Genomic DNA, 19,865 nt, shown 5'->3' with positions numbered 1-19,865 from the left:
AGATTTATAATATTTTAACTTAAAACTAGGCCACTTTTGCGTATAAAGTCATTATATTCCAAATAAAATAAGTCCCGAGTCCGTGCTGCTCCCATTGCAAACAGCCGGGCTGGATGCTGGATTTTGCTAGAAGCATATGTAGCTGCAGAGCCGCAGAGCCAGCGGCGCTTTCAGGTCTGGTCACAGCTTTCAGCCGTTGGGTGGGGGGGCGCTGTCGAACGGACCTGATCTGAAAGCGCCGCTGGCTCTGCGGCTCTGCAGCTGCATGCTATTCGCAAATCCACTTCTGCAGCCGTCCTCCCGGCTCCCGCTGCAGCCGTCGTTATCATAACACTACACGCATATCATAATGTTTACAGCAAACTGTAGTTGATCACCAGGTATGTTTTATTAACGTAGAATAATTCATATAAGAAAAACGATAGGGAAATCTCTTACCTTTCTCCACTGGTTAAAAATGCCAGGAACTAAAATTGAAACTTGCTGTGCGCCGCGGTGATACGCGTTTATTATGAAATGACAATTGCGTGTTGACACGCCCACTGCGCGAAGCCTCCTAAATAACTTTTTCCAGTTTGCACATAACTATTATCTATGACTAATTCTATCTATTTTTAGGGGCAAATGCGATTGAAATAGTTGCGCTGTGGTTACATGACGTCATTGCTATTTTAGAGCTACTCTACCGGTTACACGGTATAGTCAAAATCCATACCGTAGAGCAAATTAATACCGTTTATACCGTCCACCCCTATTTGAACCTGTTGTCAATATCCCCCCCCCCCCCCGCCATTTCCTCACTAATGGAACTGGTGTTGCAGAGTCACGTTAGTTAGTTAGACACTGTAGTTTAGCGTTAGCTGAACGGCTAACTGGCATTAGCCAGTTGATCAATTCTATTCATGTCTCCTCGACTTCCACCGTTTGTTGTTGATAACTGTGACGCGGCTCTCGCCTTCTGTAGTAGCGAAGCAAAGATAGTATCTGCTGTGTGCAGTCAGTGCACTGCTGACAGAAGTGGATGAGGAAATTATATGAATGAACTCGGTTTTGACCGATGCAACAGATGCTATAACAGATAAAAATTTGCCACGGAAAATAATTTTCCCACTCTGCGTTATATCTGTACATCTTGTTAATCTTCTCCTTTGGTCTCGTTTCTATTAACGGTGGTCCCTCTCGGGCTCGTTTGGGGATTTGATCTTGTACTAATCCTTTTGTTGGATTTAATACCTTAAAAAAGCATTTTGTCGAAGTCACTCAGTCAGTGTACATTGAGCTCGCAACTCGCTGGCATATTGTTGGCATATTGTTCGCTAGGAATTATGGGATTTGGAGTTTGATATATGGACTCTGGTATAATTATAATCATATTGACCAATAGTTTACCCCATTGTTTACCCCATATTGACCAATTGTTTACCCCATGCTCAGTATATTCTTACTGTATTTATTTCTGTATATATTATTTCATTTAATTTTATCCTATTTTATTATACTATACTCTTATCCTAGGCAACTTGATTTGATTTGTGTTATTATTCTAATTTGTGACCTGTCCTGTCTAAATGTTTAAATGTTGAGCGATTTGCAGTGTCTAATTTCCCACGGGATAATAAAAGTATTTCTATTCTATTCTATGCAGACGGGACATTGTTTTTAATCGCACAAGACTACAACTACCAAGTGGATAGCGTGGCGCCGTGGCCCATTCAACTTAATACGTCACAATAATTTTTTTATTTTATGCATCACACACGCGGGCCATCGCACCAGTGCTACTGTAAATCCATTCATCGCACAGACCGACGTCAGTGTAGCACGTGCGACATATATCTCGCACTGTACAGCCCTGCCTAAACCCAGAACATATCTACTCAAATCTTCTGTGACTTACAGAGGGGTCATCCCTATGTTCCCCGGGTTCTATGTTCCCCGACATCATTTTCAGAAAAGTGGGAGTATAATTTTTTATCTGACATTACAAAAAAATCTAAAAATAAAAATAGTTATGATCAGGGCTGAAGTTGAATAAAAGATTTATGACCGTTTAGACTGCATTACTCTCAGTCACATTGATCTCCTGGTTGTTCCCCACTTAGGTTATCCAACTATCGTGCCACCACAACTAGAAACACTGGCCTGGTCTGCTTCTAAGTTCAGTGGCCTGACTGCACAAAAAAAATAAAAATAAATCTTTTTCTTTTTTTCAAGTACCACCAGCAGTACCACCAAGTACCACTAGTGGTACGCGTACAACAGTTTGAGAACCACTGGCCTAGTCTATATATGTGAGAGGTATATCTCTCTGCCGTTTCGATGACATTTTGAAAACATTCTAGGCTGATGGCGAGCGGAATGAAACAATACACGTCTTCTAGTTTTTATATAGTTCGATACTGAAACCCTGTTAAATGCGCTGCTGTCTGTCTTGGCCAGGACACTCTTGAAAGAGATTTTTAATCTCAATGTTAACTAAATAAAATATACTAGGTTATACAGTACTTACAATGATAGTGGTCGTCCTCAGGAACCTCCTGTTCTTCATACATGACCCTGGGTAGGTTCCTCAAGTTGATCCCTCTGGTATAACCCTGATCCTCCTCCCTCGGTGGAAGCCCTGGTGTGATGGGTGCAGCTGGCTCAGCTCCCTGGTGCAAGAGAGAGAGAGAGAGAGAGAAAGAGAAAGAGAAAGAGAGAGAGAGAGAGAGAGAGACAGCGAGAGAGGGTGAGAGAGCAAAAGAGAGAGAAAGACAGAGAGAGAGAGAGAGAGAGAGAGAGAGAGAGACAGCGAGAGACAGCGAGAGAGAGAGAGAGACAGAGAGAAAGAGAGAGAGAGACAGAGACAGAGACAGAGAGAGAGACAGAGAGGGTGAGAGAGCAAAAGAGAGAGAAAGACAGAGAGAGAGAGCGATAGAGAGAGTGAGAGAGAGACAGAGATAGTCTGTTAAATCAGGAGATTATAACAACATCCCATAATTCTGACTGAATTCGGTCGTTAAAGAATCGTAAAGAGTAGGGGGTTGCCCGACGTTCCTGGCCAAATTCCCAATCAGGTCTCTGACATCAAGGCCACCTAATCATCCCTTCACCTTAATTGGCTGATATCAATCCCCGTCTCCTGAGCCGTTCAGCCATTGTGTAGTGTGATGTGTGCCTGGTGCCAGTGTATGGCAGCCATTGTGTAGTGTGATGTGTGCCTGGTGCCAGTGTATGGCAGCCATTGTGTAGTGTGATGTGTGCCTGGTGCCAGTGTATGGCAGCCATTGTGTAGTGTGATGTGTGCCTGGTGCCAGTGTACATTATGGCAGCCATTGTGTAGTGTGATGTGTGCCTGGTGCCAGTGTATGGCAGCCATTGTGTAGTGTGATGTGTGCCTGGTGCCAGTGTATGGTAGCCATTGTGTAGTGTGATGTGTGCCTGGTGCCAGTGTATGGTAGCCATTGTGTAGTGTGATGTGTGCCTGGTGCCAGTGTATGGCAGCCATTGTGTAGTGTGATGTGTGCCGGGTGCCAGTGTATGGCAGCCATTGAGCCTGCGTAGCCCAAGGTTGGGTGCTACCAGTGGTGGTGAAGGAGGCAATTTCCCTAACCCTACGTTGTAAAGCGTTTTGAGTCTGAGAAAAGTGCTATATAAATGTAATGAATTATAATTAGATCTTCTTATATTAAAGGGATAGGTCTGATTTTTGGAAACATAGCCCCATGTCTTACCAATGAAAATTAACGCTGGGCAATGTGGCCCAAGTTTCACATCACTATATTTTTCTTTGTTTTGATGGTATAACAGTATTTGGTGGCATTTAGTTTCCCAGTACAAATTTGGCTGTGATATGACATATTGTTTATGTTGTTATTGTAATACACTTGTCCTGGCGCTATTTAATTCAAAATGGTCTATTTGTTGTCTATTAGCATTATAAGACAGAGTCAATGCAGACCTGAGTAGCAGAATTCCCTCTGGCTGACCTCTTGACCGGGGCTGACCTCTTCACCGCTGAAGGACCTGTTAATATTATAGGAATCATATCATATTGTAGCATATATCATATCATACATTATATAATATCATACATAATATCATATTGTAGCATACATCATATCATACTACATCATATCACATAGTATATATCGTGGCATATAACATATCACAATAGGTCTGCAACGATGAGTCAGCGTCGTCAATGTCGACCGTGACATTTCATCGATTTGCATATTCTTGACGTTCACTCCAGCTGCAAGGGTGAGAATGGGAGGGGCTGAGTCTGAGCCCCCCCCTCTCTCGGTACGTTCAATGATTTGAAGTAGCCAAACTTTACACTATAAAAACGAACTGGATAGTTGATGATAATAAATATTTCACTTCATTAGCAGAAATATTCAATCAAAAATCATTAAGTCGGCTATAAACTATTCTCCCTGTGTGTGTGTAAATGTACTATAGGCTACTATTTTTGATTAGGCTAATTAGCTTTAACAATGTTATTATGGGTTCTCTCTCCACTGTGTTCACCATGCCGTCTCTCCAGACCAGGGCTCCACTCTTCCTCCTCCCCTGAAGACTCCGGTACAGGAAGCATCACCTTCTGGGACTTCTTTCTGGCCATAAAGGCCGGAGGTTTAGGCTCGAGTCCTGAGATAGAAAAACAGACAGAGGGACTGAGGGCTGCAGGAGAGACAGAGACGACAGACAGACAGACAGACAGACAGACAGACAGACAGACAGAAGTCACCGCAGATACTTTGCCAAAGGAGCAGGGACGTGGACAGGACTTTAGAGGGGCAGGTACTCAAAGGCTGAAAATGGCACTATACCTGTGGTGTGTTTCAACCGAGGGCCCTTTTCGGGCGGGGGGGGGGCACCCTTTTTATGCTTTTTGGGCGGTTTTGGTGATCAAATATTGAATATTGAACTATAATAATCAAGTGCAGGAGCTCACTTATCCTTGAAAGACACTTTATCACTGACTTAAAAGGCCCATACATCTCCATAAATGTTCAGGGGGGAGGGAATAAGTGCGTACCCTACAGACCCCAAGAAGTGCTGTATATTCTGTATTGTTTAATATAAATGCATTTTCTATTCCAATCCAGATTTGTATTTGAGACTTATCCCATCGGACTTGACTTCTTCGTGTCCCTCAGTGAGTGTAATGCCAGCATTCAACTGTATGCGCTACAACGGTTTCTATCATCATCACCATCACCCACGCTATGCATAAAATATAGGTCCGCGGAGAGGAGGCCGTGCAAACTGCTCCTAAAACAACTGTAACTGTGGCCATTATATGGTTTCATCATTTATGTTATTTCAGTTTGTAAGTGTAATATTTGAGAATGTATTTATGTTTCATTTCTTATTTTCTTTATTATTTAATTTGCTACAATTTATAATATATTCATTTTGACGTCTGGTCATATGTGGTGTCCCGTTAGGCTGCTGTTGTGTTGTTACATTTGGGTCTGATTAAGACACCTGCGAGCAAGCGGCAGGGATGTTGGGAGACTGGGACTCATTAAGACACCTGCAGCGGCAGGAATGGTGAGACGAGTTGTACAGGCTCTCTAGATTCGAAGAGTGTACGACTATGTGTAGTGTACCACTAAGACTGTTACCAAGAACAGAAGAACAAGACCCCTTTTTTATGTAGCATGCAGCCAACGAGTTTTCACGGTGGATTGGAGGACCAAGCCTTTAATAAACCCGTCGAAAGGAAACCACTTGTGTCTGCAGTGCTTGAAGGAGTTACAGTGAAAACTCGACTGTTCATCGATGCAAGTGGGCGATGAAGCAAGTCCAAGTTTAAGGCCGGCGTCCAGCGGATCTTCCCCGACAATTGTTTGCTGCGCTGCCGGCGCGCCGACATCAAAGGACAGATGAGTCACAAACAATACGCACTACACGCATAACCGCAAAGAAGTAAGAAGATGCACACAGTATAATGAGCAGCGTTTCAAGATAAAGCCATAAAGGACTTGGACATTATAAGTTAAGAGTGGTCAGGTCAAGAAGAGTGCTTTGTAAACGTTTCTATAATATATTTGACTGTGAATTCTAATTACTGTGGTGTGCGTGCTAAAAACGTTTTGACTTATTTGCCTATATAATTTAACTGAAGCTAACCATTTGTACACATTAAGGTGTCAACGTTAAAGTATAAATATTTTCTGATTGAATTAATTTCTAATTTAAAGTGTGTTTTGGAAATTATAACCTATAAAAGGCACGTATAATTTATAGGTGAAGGCTATTATTGGCATCTAATATTTATGTTCCTAAGCGTTCTGAAGCGCTTAATATATATGTGGAGGTTATTTTGAAAGCCAATTGAATTAAGCAATTTGATTTGCTCGGAGAGTACTGCATTTAATTCAAATTTGAGTACAAAACAGGCTAAAGGTTTAAAGGTGTATTTACTATTTTTTCTTTACAAATTTTGGTAAATTTAAAGTAGTGATTTACAATGAGAGCCAATTAGGCCTGCGATTGAAGTAGGGGACAGTGTTAGGGATAGTGCAAATTCCCAAGACCGACCTGAAGAAGGTCAGGAAGAAGGTGCTGAAGCTCAGCAAGAGGTACCAAAACGATCTCAAAGAACCAGAACTCTAACAGAGAAGGGTAAAGCAATGCAGGAGGATAAGATCAAAGCGCTTCAACAAAGATTTAATTACATTTACAATAAATGGAGGACACAAGTTAAATCTTCTAAAGGTCCGTTATCACAATCAACAGAACATTTGTCTAATGAGCTGCTTACTGATATCATTACAGATGTCACAGGTCTTTCTAATGATGTGCAGCATATTTATGATCAACTACGTGACATCTCAACTCCAGACCAGGACACGCGTCTAAGAGTGGATCTGTGTGCAGGGATTTCTGAGATAATTGTGTCCAGAGCCACATTTAGACTGGGGGGAAGTGTGTTAGAAGAAGGAGAGAAAGAGTGGCCAGAAGCAGGCTCTCTCTTTGACTCAAGCACATATAAATCTGGTTCTGCCACTTCTTCCAGGAAAAGTGCTTATAAATCTGGTTCTGCCACTTCTTCCAGAAAAGGCACCTCAGTGCATTCAAGCAGTTCTTCTGTAAAGCGACGAGATGCTGTCGCTGATGCTGCTGCAAGCCAAGCTGTTCTGGAAGTGTTAAAAGAACAAGAAAAAGAACAATTGGAAATGCAGTGCCTAGAAGCAGAAGCTAAAAAGAAGATAGCTGAGCAAGAGGCAGCAGGCATAAAGCGTCGTTTAGAACGAGAAGCAGAACGTTTAGAAAGAGAAACAGAAGAGGTTGAACGAAGAATAAAGAGAGAGGAAGAGGAAGCTAAAATTAAAGCTCAACTGGAAGAAGAACATGGAGCTATACAAAGGACTCTGGAGGAAAAGCGGAGAAAGATACAGCATTTGGAGGCAGTGAAAGGTCTTAATGCAGCACGAGCAAGAATTCTTGTGTACGATCAAGTGGAGGCCACAGAAGAGCGGAAAGACGTACTAGAACATGAGAGGGTAGCAGACAACAAAGTGCCTGCTCCCACAAGTCCTCTGTCCCTGTATACGTCTCCCGTACCACAAGTTGTGACCACCTCCTCAAATGACAGTACAGCAGAGCTTGTTAAGATGCTGGCAGGTGCTTTGAGTGTCAACAGAATTCCAATTCCTGAACCTTCATCATTCAGTGGGGACCCATTGAAATACAATGACTGGAAACTTTCCTTTGAAATACTGATTGATCAGAAGAGCATTGAAGACAAGGAGAAGATATACTACCTCCGTAGGTATGTAAGTGGACAAGCTAAGAAAGCACTTGATGGCTATTTCTTACTCGGAACCAAATCTGCCTATGTTGCAGCATGGAAGACTTTGGAGGAGAGATATGGTAATCCATTTACAATAGCAAAAGCATACAGAGACAAGCTCCAAGCATGGCCCAAGATGGGATCTAAGGACAGCTTTGAGCTCAGAGAGTTTGCAGACTTTCTCAGGAGTTGTGAGGCTGCCATGGTCAACATCAAGGCATTGGACATTTTAAATGACTAATGAAAACAGGAAAATTCTTTTAAAGTTGCCTGATTGGCTAACAGCGAGATGGAACAGGATGGTTATCCAAGAAGAAGAAGAGCGTAACCAATTCCCCTCCTTCAGCCAATTTGTAAAGTTTCTAACAAGAGAAGCGAAAATTGCCTGCAACCCTGTTACATCACTACAGTCACTAAAACAAGGTGAGACTGAAAAACCAAAAAGCCCAAGATATCAAAGCTTTGAAGCAAAGGCACTGACCACATGTTCCAATGAAAAGACTGTCATCATAACATGCATTTTCTGTGAGAAGTACGGGCATACTTTGCATAAATGCAGGAAGTTCATGGAGATACCTGTTACAGACAGAATCAAATTTGTTCAAGCTGAAAAGCTATGCTTTGGTTGTCTCAAGTCTGGTCACTACTCAAAGAGCTGCAACAGTAGGAATGTGTGCGACGTGTGCCACAAGCAACATCCTACATGTCTGCATGAGGAGCGAGCCAAAGAAGGACAAAGACCACCACAAGCCAAGCTAAATGAAGACAAGCCAAGTACAAGTCAACAATGGTACAAAGAAAGACCTCAATCGACACAATGCAAAGAAACAACCACAAACTCTACTTCACATAGAGTAATACTTCATGAAGCTAACACACAAACAACTGCAATAATTCCTGTGTGGCTTTCATCCACGACTCAACCAACACAAGAAGTCCTTGTTTACGCTCTGTTGGATTCTCAAAGCGACACAACCTTTGTTATAAGGGAAGTAGCAGAAGCGTTGGAAGCAACCAAAGTCAAGGTCAAAGTCAAGCTCTCTACTATGACCTCAAGAACCACAGCAGTAAGCTCTGAAAGAATAGACAACTTACAAATCCGTGGCTTTTACTCTGGTAAGAAGATATTGTTACCACCAGTCTATACTCGGGATTTCATTCCAGCCAACAGAACACACATACCAACAGATGGAACTGCAAAAGCGTGGTCCCATCTAGAGCACCTCCAAGGAAAGATTGCACCTATGCAGGACTGTAAAGTAGGTCTGCTCATTGGGTACGACTGCTCACAAGCCCTGCTTCCAAGGGAAGTTGTGTCTGGCGAAGAAAGTCAGCCTTATGCACAGCGTACAGACCTTGGATGGAGTATTGTTGGCCATGGGAATCCCTGCGTAGACTACGGCGACGACATCGGAATCAGCCATCGCATAGTATTGAGACGAGTAACAGCAGGTGTGAAACGTTCTGTTAATCTCAAGACTGAAGTACACTATGTGAGCCGAACACAAGTAAAAGAAATGACTCCCTCAGACATAAGAGTTCTTGAATCAGACTTCTCAGAAAGAACTGGAGAACATGACCCTGTGTCTCAAGAACATGTCAAGTGCCTGTCGAAGGTGAGAGAGACCATCACGCAAAAGAACAATGGTCACTACGACATGCCGTTACCATTCAAAGGAAAGGAAAAGAAGAGAAAAGGAAAAAGAAAAAAGAAGAAAAAACGACCTGTCAGAGAACTCAAGGTGGGAGAAATTAAGGAAGATGATCCTGAACTCCACAAGGCTTTTGTGTGCAACACTAAAGCAAAGGAAAACGGATCATCATTGGATCGCCTACAGAGATTCTCGGAATGTGTCAAGTGTAGAAAGTACAGAAGATGTACTGAAGGACAAAGAGGGGGTGACTTACCACAAGATCGGAAGCAACTCCACCCTTCACTTACGCTGGCATAGACTGCGTTGGTCCGATCCATGTTAAAGAAGGAAGGAAGGATCTCAAAATATATGATCTCTTACTTACCTGTCTATGTTTAAGGGCCATACACAGGGTCAGATGGTAGGGTGAGAAATGAAATTGCTGGTGAGTGACACCACCTTAAAAGGTAAACCTATAACTAAAAGTGTTCCTTGATACCTGTACAGAAGGTTATAACGCTACTCGAAGCAGACTAATTTAATGTTTTGCCTAAAATTTATGTTAATAATGATATTTACATTTAGTCAGTTAGCTGACGCTTTTATACAGGGCGACTTACAAGTCCCCAGGAGGGGCACAACTAGCGGCTGAATGACCACAAGAAATATTTAATTTAGAAGATAACCAAATTATGTTCAGAGAAATCCCACGTGTGTGCGATTTGGTGGGAGTGTAACTGTGGCCATTATATGGTTTCATCATTTATGTTATTTCAGTTTGTAAGTGTAATATTTGAGAATGTATTTATGTTTCATTTCTTATTTTCTTTATTATTTAATTTGCTACAATTTATAATATATTCATTTTGACGTCTGGTCATATGTGGTGTCCCGTTAGGCTGCTGTTGTGTTGTTACATTTGGGTCTGATTAAGACACCTGCGAGCAAGCGGCAGGGATGTTGGGAGACTGGGACTCATTAAGACACCTGCAGCGGCAGGAATGGTGAGACGAGTTGTACAGGCTCTCTAGATTCGAAGAGTGTACGACTATGTGTAGTGTACCACTAAGACTGTTACCAAGAACAGAAGAACAAGACCCCTTTTTTATGTAGCATGCAGCCAACGAGTTTTCACGGTGGATTGGAGGACCAAGCCTTTAATAAACCCGTCGAAAGGAAACCACTTGTGTCTGCAGTGCTTGAAGGAGTTACAACAACTAATACTGTTACTACAACAAATATTACTACCATTAATACCTATAATAATATTGTTACTACAACAACTATTAATACCTTTCATAGATTTCAGAAAAAGATGGTTCTCCTTTATTCTGCGGTAGCGCTTCTTTTCCGCTTCACCGAGGCCGGTCCACTCTGTCACGGAGAAGTATCGCCGGATATCTTCAAAATCCTTCCACAAGGAGAGGGGGAGAGAGAAAGGGAGAATGCATGAGTGACAGAAAGAGAGGGAATGTGTTTGTGTGAGACATAGGGAAAGAGTGTGTGTGAGGGAGTGAGGTTTGATTGATTGAAAACTTTATTAACAGATTGCAGAATGTTAAGGGGATGCAGACCAGAGAAAGACTTTAGTCTTGTTTACATCAGGGTCCCCCATTTTCAATTCATAATGACATTTATGACATACGCAACATAGATATATATCATGACATTTATGACAAGGTACACAGTACTGTTACATTTGTGACATAATGCAAATATACAGAGATCCTAACAGAAAATATATACATACGAGGGGGAGGAAACTGTACTAGTGTATTAGGAAGGGGGTGGGAGGAAGGGGGGGGTTTGGTAATTTACGGGGGCCAGTTTCGAATTGCAGCAGGTAAAGAGCATTAAATTGTTAAGACCTCCTTATAAAACAAACAATTCAAAACCAGCGTCGGTGGCACACATCACACGCCAGTTAGAATAGTACAAGCTACAGCGTGTACTACAACCCCTGCCCCAATGATGGCTAAGCTAACCAATGTACTCACAGAAAAGAAAAACGGTTAAATCTATTTTCAAACAACTGTACACTACAACTAGTCACAAGATCTTAAATTACATACTGTGTGTCGACATGATGGGGTTAAAATGTAAAGAAGTAACCAAGACGGGCCGCCATTATTACCAGGAGTGCAGTCGTAATATGGGCGGAGGCCATTATATGAAGATATCGTTAATTCGTTATACTTCGAGATTCAATCACAAAATCATCATGAATACTGTACGGGTCTGATAGACTAATACACCATAAAGGCTTCGGATACGAGAATACCCCATTTACAGCACACAATTGATTAGATTCACGTGGATTAGGAAGGGGACAGAAAAGTCTCACCATTGTCAGAGACGGACACGTTGATCCAAAAGGAGTTTGTTTAGCGCGCAGGTGCAATTGATCAGGTGCCGATTGATGTTGCATCATGGGACTTTGAGTTCGTCAGTTTTGATCATCTGGAGCACTCTGGTGCCACCTTGAGGAGACAGCAGGCCATACCATGTAGGAAACAGCTTTAGGCCGGATCATTTTGTCATTAGCTTGTTATTTTTATTTTTTTTGGTTTCTCTTTTTTTATTGGAAGAATTTATGCAAATGTGTACATTCCAGTTATACTTTCAAATTGTACATCTTCCATTTCCTTCCCCATTACTATCCCCGGCCTAACCCCACCCCATCCCACCCAAGGAGGGCGACAACAAACATACATATAGTTCACATAAATACAAAATTAAAAGCATTAAGCTCTGCCTGGTTCCCTCCAGCTAGTCCACCAGGTTTGGAGTTCGGAAATGCAGGACTCAATGTGACTGAGGGGTGGGTTGTGAAGGGATTGTGTGCTGATGTATATTTGGGTGTCGTCAGCGTAGCAGTGGAAGTTGAGGTTGTATTTACGAATGATGTGACCAAGGGGGAGAATGTAGCAGATGAAGAGCAGGGGGCCGAGGACTGAGCCTTGGGGGACCCCCCTGTGTGACTGAGGAGTGGGAAGAAGTGTGGCCGGAGAGGGAGATGAATTGATGTCTGTCAGTGAGCTAGGAGGAAAACCAGTCGAGTGCTGTGCCTACTGCAGTCCTTCTACTCCGGAGCTGTAGAGAGCATCTTGACTGGAAACATCACTGCCTGCCTGGTATGGAAACAGCATGGCACAGGACAAGAAGGCCCTACAGAGAGTGGTGCGGGTATTGCACTACCACCCCTGCAGGTCTTATATAACAAGAGGTGCAAATCCAGAGCCTGCAGAATAATGAAAGACCCTCACCACCCCAACAACAGCCTGTTCAAGCTGCTGCGGTCAGGCAAACGCCTGCGAACACCAGCAACTAGGACAGAGACTTCGGCTCAGCTTCTTCCCCCAGGCCATCAGTCTTGAACACTGAACTCTCCACACACATGAGCACACACACACACACAATGTATACGCTCACACACTAGCAGTCACTTTAGCATGAACACACACACACATGCTCACTCAATGGCCACTTGAATGATGAAAGGTCACTTTAAAAACAAGAACGGGAGTGGTTCTTGTATAGTAAACAGATGGATAGCAAGCTACCATAAGGACACATAGTATAACTGTAGATTGTATAGTATAGCATTGTATAGTAGTGTACTTAAGACCCAGTGCCTCATGGGCGGCACGGTGGTGTAGTGGTTAACACTGTCGCCTCACAGCAAGAAGGTCCAGGGTTCGATTCCCGCTTGGGGACCAGGTTTCCATGATGCCAGGTACCCAGGTGGGGTATCTCCCAGGCCCTTCTGTGTGGAGTTTGCATGTTCTCCCCGTGCTCGCAAGGGTTTCCCCCCCGATAAGATAAACCCAATGGAAAAACATGCACAACAACAGATCGCTAACGCTGTGGCGTCCTTGACGAAGACGGACAGGAGCACTTGGATTGGTCCCCTGGCGCGGCTCACGTTGACGCCTGTCTGCTCCCGGCTGCCCTTGGGGGGGGAAGGACGACGGGATGGGTTAATCGCAGAGACGAATCGCATCGGCGATTCTAAAGAGACAATGCATGCGTGTGTTCCGGTGTGTGTGCTAAAAAAACTAACCGCTGTGTGTACCGCTAAAACATTGAGTGTCGTTGCATGCCGAATAAAGACCTCTGCAACAGGTCCTCATCCGTAGCTAACAGTGTATTGCACTATCGCAGGGCCTTAGCATGTCTTACCATGCTTTTTGTAAACGTCATGTACATATACCTGTTATGTCTTATTATTACTTGTATTATTGCACAAATGTCTTATTCTCATCCTATTGGATTCTTATTATTGTATTATTGCACAATCGTTGCGGGCAAGACCCCCCGCATTTCACTGTATGCTTGTATGCCGTGACAAATAAAAGTCTTTACTTGACTTGATTCTCCTCTCGGAAATTGGTACGCGAAAGCTTTTTTCCAAATAATTTTTTTATGCACACTGGCTTTCTCTTCCAAACTGTCAAAAACTGTTTGTCATATTCCTTGTGTGTTAGTGAAATGTGATCTTGAAGTATTACAACTTTATTTATTATAAAAATTAAAAATATGAATATTATGAAGAGAAAAAGGTAATCAGTCATGTTTTCAACCCTCAACCCTGCTAAAGAAAAACCATCATGATTGGATATTTTTATTGACAGGAATTGTCATACAAGGATTGATATGCAACAGCAAAGATGTGTTTGTATAATAGGCTATTGTTTGTACACATCATGTACACACGTCACGCGAGTGCAGTTTTAAAGTTTATCAGATAGATGATGCAAGATGCATTTCTCTCATTTGTAAAAAGTTAATAAATGTTGGTGAGCTTACACCAAAATTAGATATATTCTAGCATTGCTACATGTAGAAGGTCTGAACCAGAATTAAAATGTCACTTGGGTGTTGTAAGAGCTCACACAAACATTTCATGGCCTCGAAAAATCGGGAGCCCCATTCCTCGTCTGCAGCAGCCCCAGATTTTACATTCGCGTTACATCATTCCCTCTCCGATGTCTAGACTTAAGAGAGAATGATGCACGTTAACAAATACTGACTGCACCGTCCTGGGGCACAGGAAGAACATAATGTAAACTTGGAAGTGGGTGGCGTTCCCCCTTGAACAGTTTGATTGATCAAGAGTGTGTGCATGTTACTAAAAATGTTTACTATTAAGTCACTAAAAGAGTTAACGCAGTACTTGGTGAAACCAGTATGTCAGTTTTCAGTAGTCGCTCAGTCAAGTGTCTCATGTACATAATTCCCAGGAATTCAATAGATTTTCTATGGAGCTGTAGCCACAGGAATGAACAAAGGGACTTTAATAAACTTTGAATACATTTACTGCATATCGCATAAAAAGTTATATTGAAATCAAATTACACGTTATTTACCATAGATGTTAAATATATTAGTGGAGGATGCATGAAGCACGCCCGGGAGGACAAAAGACAGACAAGACTTACACAATTATCTTTATTACGAAAATAGACATTCAAATATCAGCAACTATCATTATAGGTACAATTGAAAGTGATAGTTAGGTTACGGGCATAAGGGCAGCACCTATGCATGTGGCTTTTTTTGTATTATTTGTAGCTCCATTGACTTTCAATAGCAAATAGCTAATTCTAACCAAAACATCGTAAACACAACATTGAAGCAAAGGCAACTTTTTAGACACCCTGAAAAGAGTAACTCTTAGCAATGGGATAGGATAAATTGATCAACACATTTGACAATAAATAGAGCAATTTTGTAAACGATTCACCTGTTTGACATCATTCTAACTAGTCGAGGTAATCTATTATCCTGACATCATTCTAACTAGTCCAGGTAATCTATTATCCTGACATCATTCTAACTAGTCCAGGTAATCTATTATCCTGACATCATTCTAACTAGTCCAGGTAATCTATTATCCTGACATCATTCTAACTAGTCCAGGTAATCTATTATCCTGACATCATTCTAACTAGTCGAGGTAATCTATTATCCTGACATCATTCTAACTAGTCCAGGTAATCTATTATCCTGACATCATTCTAACTAGTCCAGGTAATCTATTATCCTGACATCATTCTAACTAGTCCAGGTAATCTATTATCCTGACATCATTCTAACTAGTCCAGGTAATCTATTATCCTGACATCATTCTAACTAGTCCAGGTAATCTATTATCCTGACATCATTCTAACTAGTCCAGGTAATCTATTATCCTGACCGTGTCTTTATATGGTTGCAAGCACATTACTGTTTTGTTTTATTACTTTGTAATAAACCTTTTTGGAAAGGTGGCTGGCACACAACATGCACCGCTGGATTTGAATTCCCGCCTATAGGATCACATGTTTGTTTCCCTACCGATTCTCCTGTCTTCACAGTCGAACGGCACATCAGATAAACGCTAGCAGAGGGTGTAGATGCACACTGTCCTTGAAAACATCTTTGTCCATCCTTCATGTTATTTTTTGGCATTTTATGAGATGAAAATAAAGAAGGCACATAAGGCACTGGTGCTCGTTTACCTGCCAACATTCACTTGTGTAAAGAAGCTTGATTGTCCAGCATACACCCCCCCCCCCCCTTATAAATAGTCACAGTCCTTTAGTTACACTGAAATATTTACTACATACTCTTAGCCCATATGCTGCCCATGTTGGACCCTGAATAGGACCTGGTGATGGAATGGGTTAAGTCACCAGCAGCCCAAACCTCTGGTCCTGTGACACTTAATAAAAATCAATGGCAATTGCTCTGAATTCAGCAAAATGAACGGGTGAAACGGCACAACAGGAGAAAACTTTGGTTCCAATAGAATCTCATTAATACAAACCAAGAAGCCAGAGGTTGTCTGCTGACATGTTTGGATGTGACGCGCATCTATATGACTGGCGACGTCATTAAGTCACTAAGCCCAGTAACTCACTCACTTGATGAGGTCGATGCGTTTTGCCTTGTAGGGCAGTGTGTGTGTATATGTCAGTGAGTGGATGTGTGTATGCATGTGTATATTTGTGTATGAATATATGTATAGGATCTGTTGGATATATAACTAGTTACTAAACTAAGGGGAGGAATGTACGAATAATGTATATGGCCCGTTGGATATATATACCCAGTTACTCCACTAGGTGGAGAGATATATATATTTTATATAATAATGTATGTATGGTTGTTGTTGTTGTGTACCGAGTCCCCAACGTGATATTCAGCATGTATACGTAGTGGTTTTCTTTAGTATGTGTTGTTGTGTGATGTGTTTGTACCATTTTGATTTGTCTGATGGGTTTGTGATTTTTTTTAATTATATTTAAACTCACGCACGGGCGGTCAGGTGGCATAGGGGAGATTGTGCTCGTCACCAATGCAAGAGGCTGCGGTCTCGACTCCCGGAGAGTCAGTGTAACTGAGGGGTACAATTCCCTGACTGTATGGTTAGATATGATATTTAATACCACTACCTCATGTACTTTAACTTCTGGCCATCCAGTACTAGATATGAATATGATGAACACTTTCCCACCTGATGAAACGGATCCAACACAAATGTACCAAATCGAAGGTTTAATATATAGCAAAGGGTATATACAACGATCACTTAATTACATTTATGATTTGAAATATGGAAATGCACTTTTATGGCAAATGAGTATTCGTAGGTAAGTCAACATTGAAAGTCCAATCTCTGATTGCGCAGGAAGCAAGTATACAACCTGGAATATTTAGGAAACAATAGCGATAGTACTTAAATGATTATAGCTGGATACACTAAGGGGGGGGTGGGGGCTCCCGCTGGTTGTAGGACAGTAGGAGGGGGGGGGGGTTAGAGAAGTCGCTGGCGGTATCCCATCTGGCCGACGGTATCTTGGGAGAGTCCAACGTCTTAGACACAGTGCCCACAGATCCTCGATCCGCAGACGAATACAGCTGGACCCTCTGTGGACGGTATCGGCCGGTCCACAACGGAGAGACGTGAGGCGACCTCACTGGTGTAGAGCGTCGTCTCACCTGGCGTCCTCTCCGGGGGGTAATTCCAACACACCGCAGTGTTGGCCTTTATCCATGGAATAATCAAAGCACTCAAAGCATAATCCAAGCCGTGGAAGGCTAGCCGGCGTCCGGGTAGAGTAATCCAATATACAGATCCAGTCGCTCTTGGCCCGGAGCTCCTCGGATGCAAGCCTCACATGGGGTCGGCCCAACCTGGATAAGCGTCCAGATAACGCCAGGAACGATGGGGGTACTGATAACTATAGAACTCTAACCGCACGAGGCACTATATATAAATAGACTATTATTAGCTTAATAGAATCCGTCCAACTCGAAGATATAGTGCCAACTATGACTATTCAAATATTAATATACACGATGTCTCAATGCCTATACTGGGCCAAATCGGCCTTACTACACCACACGTGCTTCGTGGGGAGGCTTTTGCGTCTGTCACTCTGTTGGAGGGTAAAGAACTGGACTAAAGAAAGTTCTACTTTACTAGCGCAATATATATACGCGCTATGAACAAATAGTACCATTCGTGGTTCGGTAGACGTATTCCTACGCGGAACCGGGGCTTGCCAGGACATGTTAGGCGGTACGATTGAACTGGACCAGGGGGGTATGGCGACCTGGCGCCAAGGTCTCGTCCAATGGTAGAATGAAAACTATTATGGGCTGTTCAGTAGACTAAAGGGATATTCAATGCATATTGTACAAGGAATATACAGGGGATATCAGACGATATACAAATACAATTAAATATATATATATAAATAAATATACATATTCGGTTTAATCTGATCCTTCAGAACAGTCAGCATTGCCTTGGCTCGGGCTGATCGCTATACTAACTCGTTTGGCTGAGTTAGGGGGAGGGGAGCCGTGGGTGGGTCCTGGGCGTTGTGGACAGCGACCCCTACAGTTCGGTCGGGGCGCCTGCTCAGCAAGGGTAGGATCTGGAGAGGTAGTGCGACCTTCCACACTCTCCCGGTGAGAACCTGCGCGGCCAGGCTGGCTGCCGGCTGGCTGCACATGCGTCGGAGGAAAGCATGTATAGACCACTACACCTCCGCGTTACATTGAAATCGGGGAGGAGATAGCGGGGGGAGCATATGAATGAATGTGGACGAGAGCCGCGATGTAAGTGGTTGCCGATACGGCTGTGGGGGTGCTAGAGACATGATCGAATAGACGTTTATGCGCCTCACTCTCCTGAACACGGCGTGACCCATTCCTAATCGATCAGAACTAAATCGGCAGAGAAAAAGCCCATTTTAAAGCACCTATTCCGCATGCACATGCGCAGATTGCCCATGGAGTCTGGACGACGCGAGATGACGCACGAATGAATGTGGACTGTTCCCTCTAACGCTTACAGGGTGTTATTAGACCCATAGCGATACTATAAAATATAGGTTTAGTTCTACAAACTACAACTACGTTTACATGGGGTTAATGGGCGGCACGGAAGTGGTCACTTCCCGGAAGGGGTGTGGCACTCAATGTGTTAAGAGAGGTCGGCCATGGGGTCACGGGTCGCTCAGCACACCCAGTTGATGGGATCCACTGGGGCTCAGAGCACAGTCTGTCCACGGCAGCCTGTAGCGTCTCGAAGGCCTTGTCCAAGTTGTCGTTGGTGATGGTCAGGTGGAAGTAGTGGCTGTACGCCCCCTGGTGGTCAGGTGGAAGTAGTGGCTGTACGCACCCACGCCCCCTGGTGGTCAGGTGGAAGGTAGGTAGCTGTACGCCCCCTGGTGGTCAGGTGGAAGTAGAGGCTGTACACCCCCTGGTGGTCAGGTGGAAGTAGAGGCTGTACGCCCCCTGGTGGTCAGGTGGAAGTAGAGGCTGTACGCCCCCTGGTGGTCAGGTGGAAGTAGAGGCTGTAGGCCCCCTGGTGGTCAGGTGGATGTAGAGGCTGTAGGCCCCCTGGTGGTCAGGTGGAAGTAGAGGCTGTACGCCCCCTGGTGGTCAGGTGGAAGTAGAGGCTGTAGGCCCCCTGGTGGTCAGGTGGAAGTAGAGGCTGTAGGCCCCCTGGTGGTCAGGTGGAAGTAGAGGCTGTACGCCCCCTGGTGGTCAGGTGGAAGTAGAGGCTGTAGGCCCCCTGGTGGTCAGGTGGATGTAGAGGCTGTGAGCCCCCTGGTGGTCAGGTGGAAGGTAGGTAGCTGTACGCCCCCTGGTGGTCAGGTGGATGTAGAGGCTGTACGCCCCCTGGTGGTCAGGTGGATCTAGAGGCTGTGAGCCCCCTGGTGGTCAGGTGGAAGGTAGGTAGCTGTACGCCCCCTGGTGGTCAGGTGGATGTAGAGGCTGTACGCCCCCTGGTGGTCAGGTGGAAGTCGTCGCTCTCGGTCCACCGTCTTCCTCAGGTCCACGTCCTGGACGCACACAAACACAAACACACACACAATAGCCAGGTGAGTGAGCGACAGTGGCTCAGGAGGTAGATCCGGAGGTTCACGGTTCGATTCCCG

The 19,865-nt window shown here is 43.7% G+C and overlaps 2 protein-coding genes across 2 annotated transcripts in view; both read right to left on the bottom strand.

Annotated features, from left to right (window-relative positions):
* Positions 1 to 11,956, bottom strand: part of LOC311241634 (histone-lysine N-methyltransferase PRDM7-like) — a gene marked incomplete at its 5' end in the record, with an annotated part of 37,006 nt that extends 25,050 nt beyond the window's left edge. The window contains 5 exons of the mRNA XM_084330510.1: positions 2,510 to 2,651; positions 3,941 to 4,005; positions 4,513 to 4,632; positions 10,717 to 10,834; positions 11,927 to 11,956. Coding sequence (XP_084186636.1) covers positions 2,510 to 2,651; positions 3,941 to 4,005; positions 4,513 to 4,632; positions 10,717 to 10,834; positions 11,927 to 11,956 — 475 coding nt within the window. The remainder of the gene's footprint in view (positions 1 to 2,509; positions 2,652 to 3,940; positions 4,006 to 4,512; positions 4,633 to 10,716; positions 10,835 to 11,926) is intronic.
* Positions 11,957 to 19,455: 7,499 nt separating this feature from the next.
* The window catches only part of LOC311241633 (histone-lysine N-methyltransferase PRDM9-like), a gene marked incomplete at its 5' end in the record, with an annotated part of 35,969 nt that continues 35,559 nt past the window's right edge, over positions 19,456 to 19,865 (bottom strand). The window contains one exon of the mRNA XM_084330509.1: positions 19,456 to 19,769. Coding sequence (XP_084186635.1) covers positions 19,720 to 19,769 — 50 coding nt within the window. The 3' untranslated portion in view covers positions 19,456 to 19,719. The remainder of the gene's footprint in view (positions 19,770 to 19,865) is intronic.

This window comes from Notolepis coatsorum (genome assembly GCF_963971535.1).
Source record: "Notolepis coatsorum genome assembly, chromosome: 15".
NCBI classification, from domain to species: domain Eukaryota; kingdom Metazoa; phylum Chordata; class Actinopteri; order Aulopiformes; family Paralepididae; genus Notolepis; species Notolepis coatsorum.
This window is presented reverse-complemented; position numbering and strand designations above follow the sequence as displayed.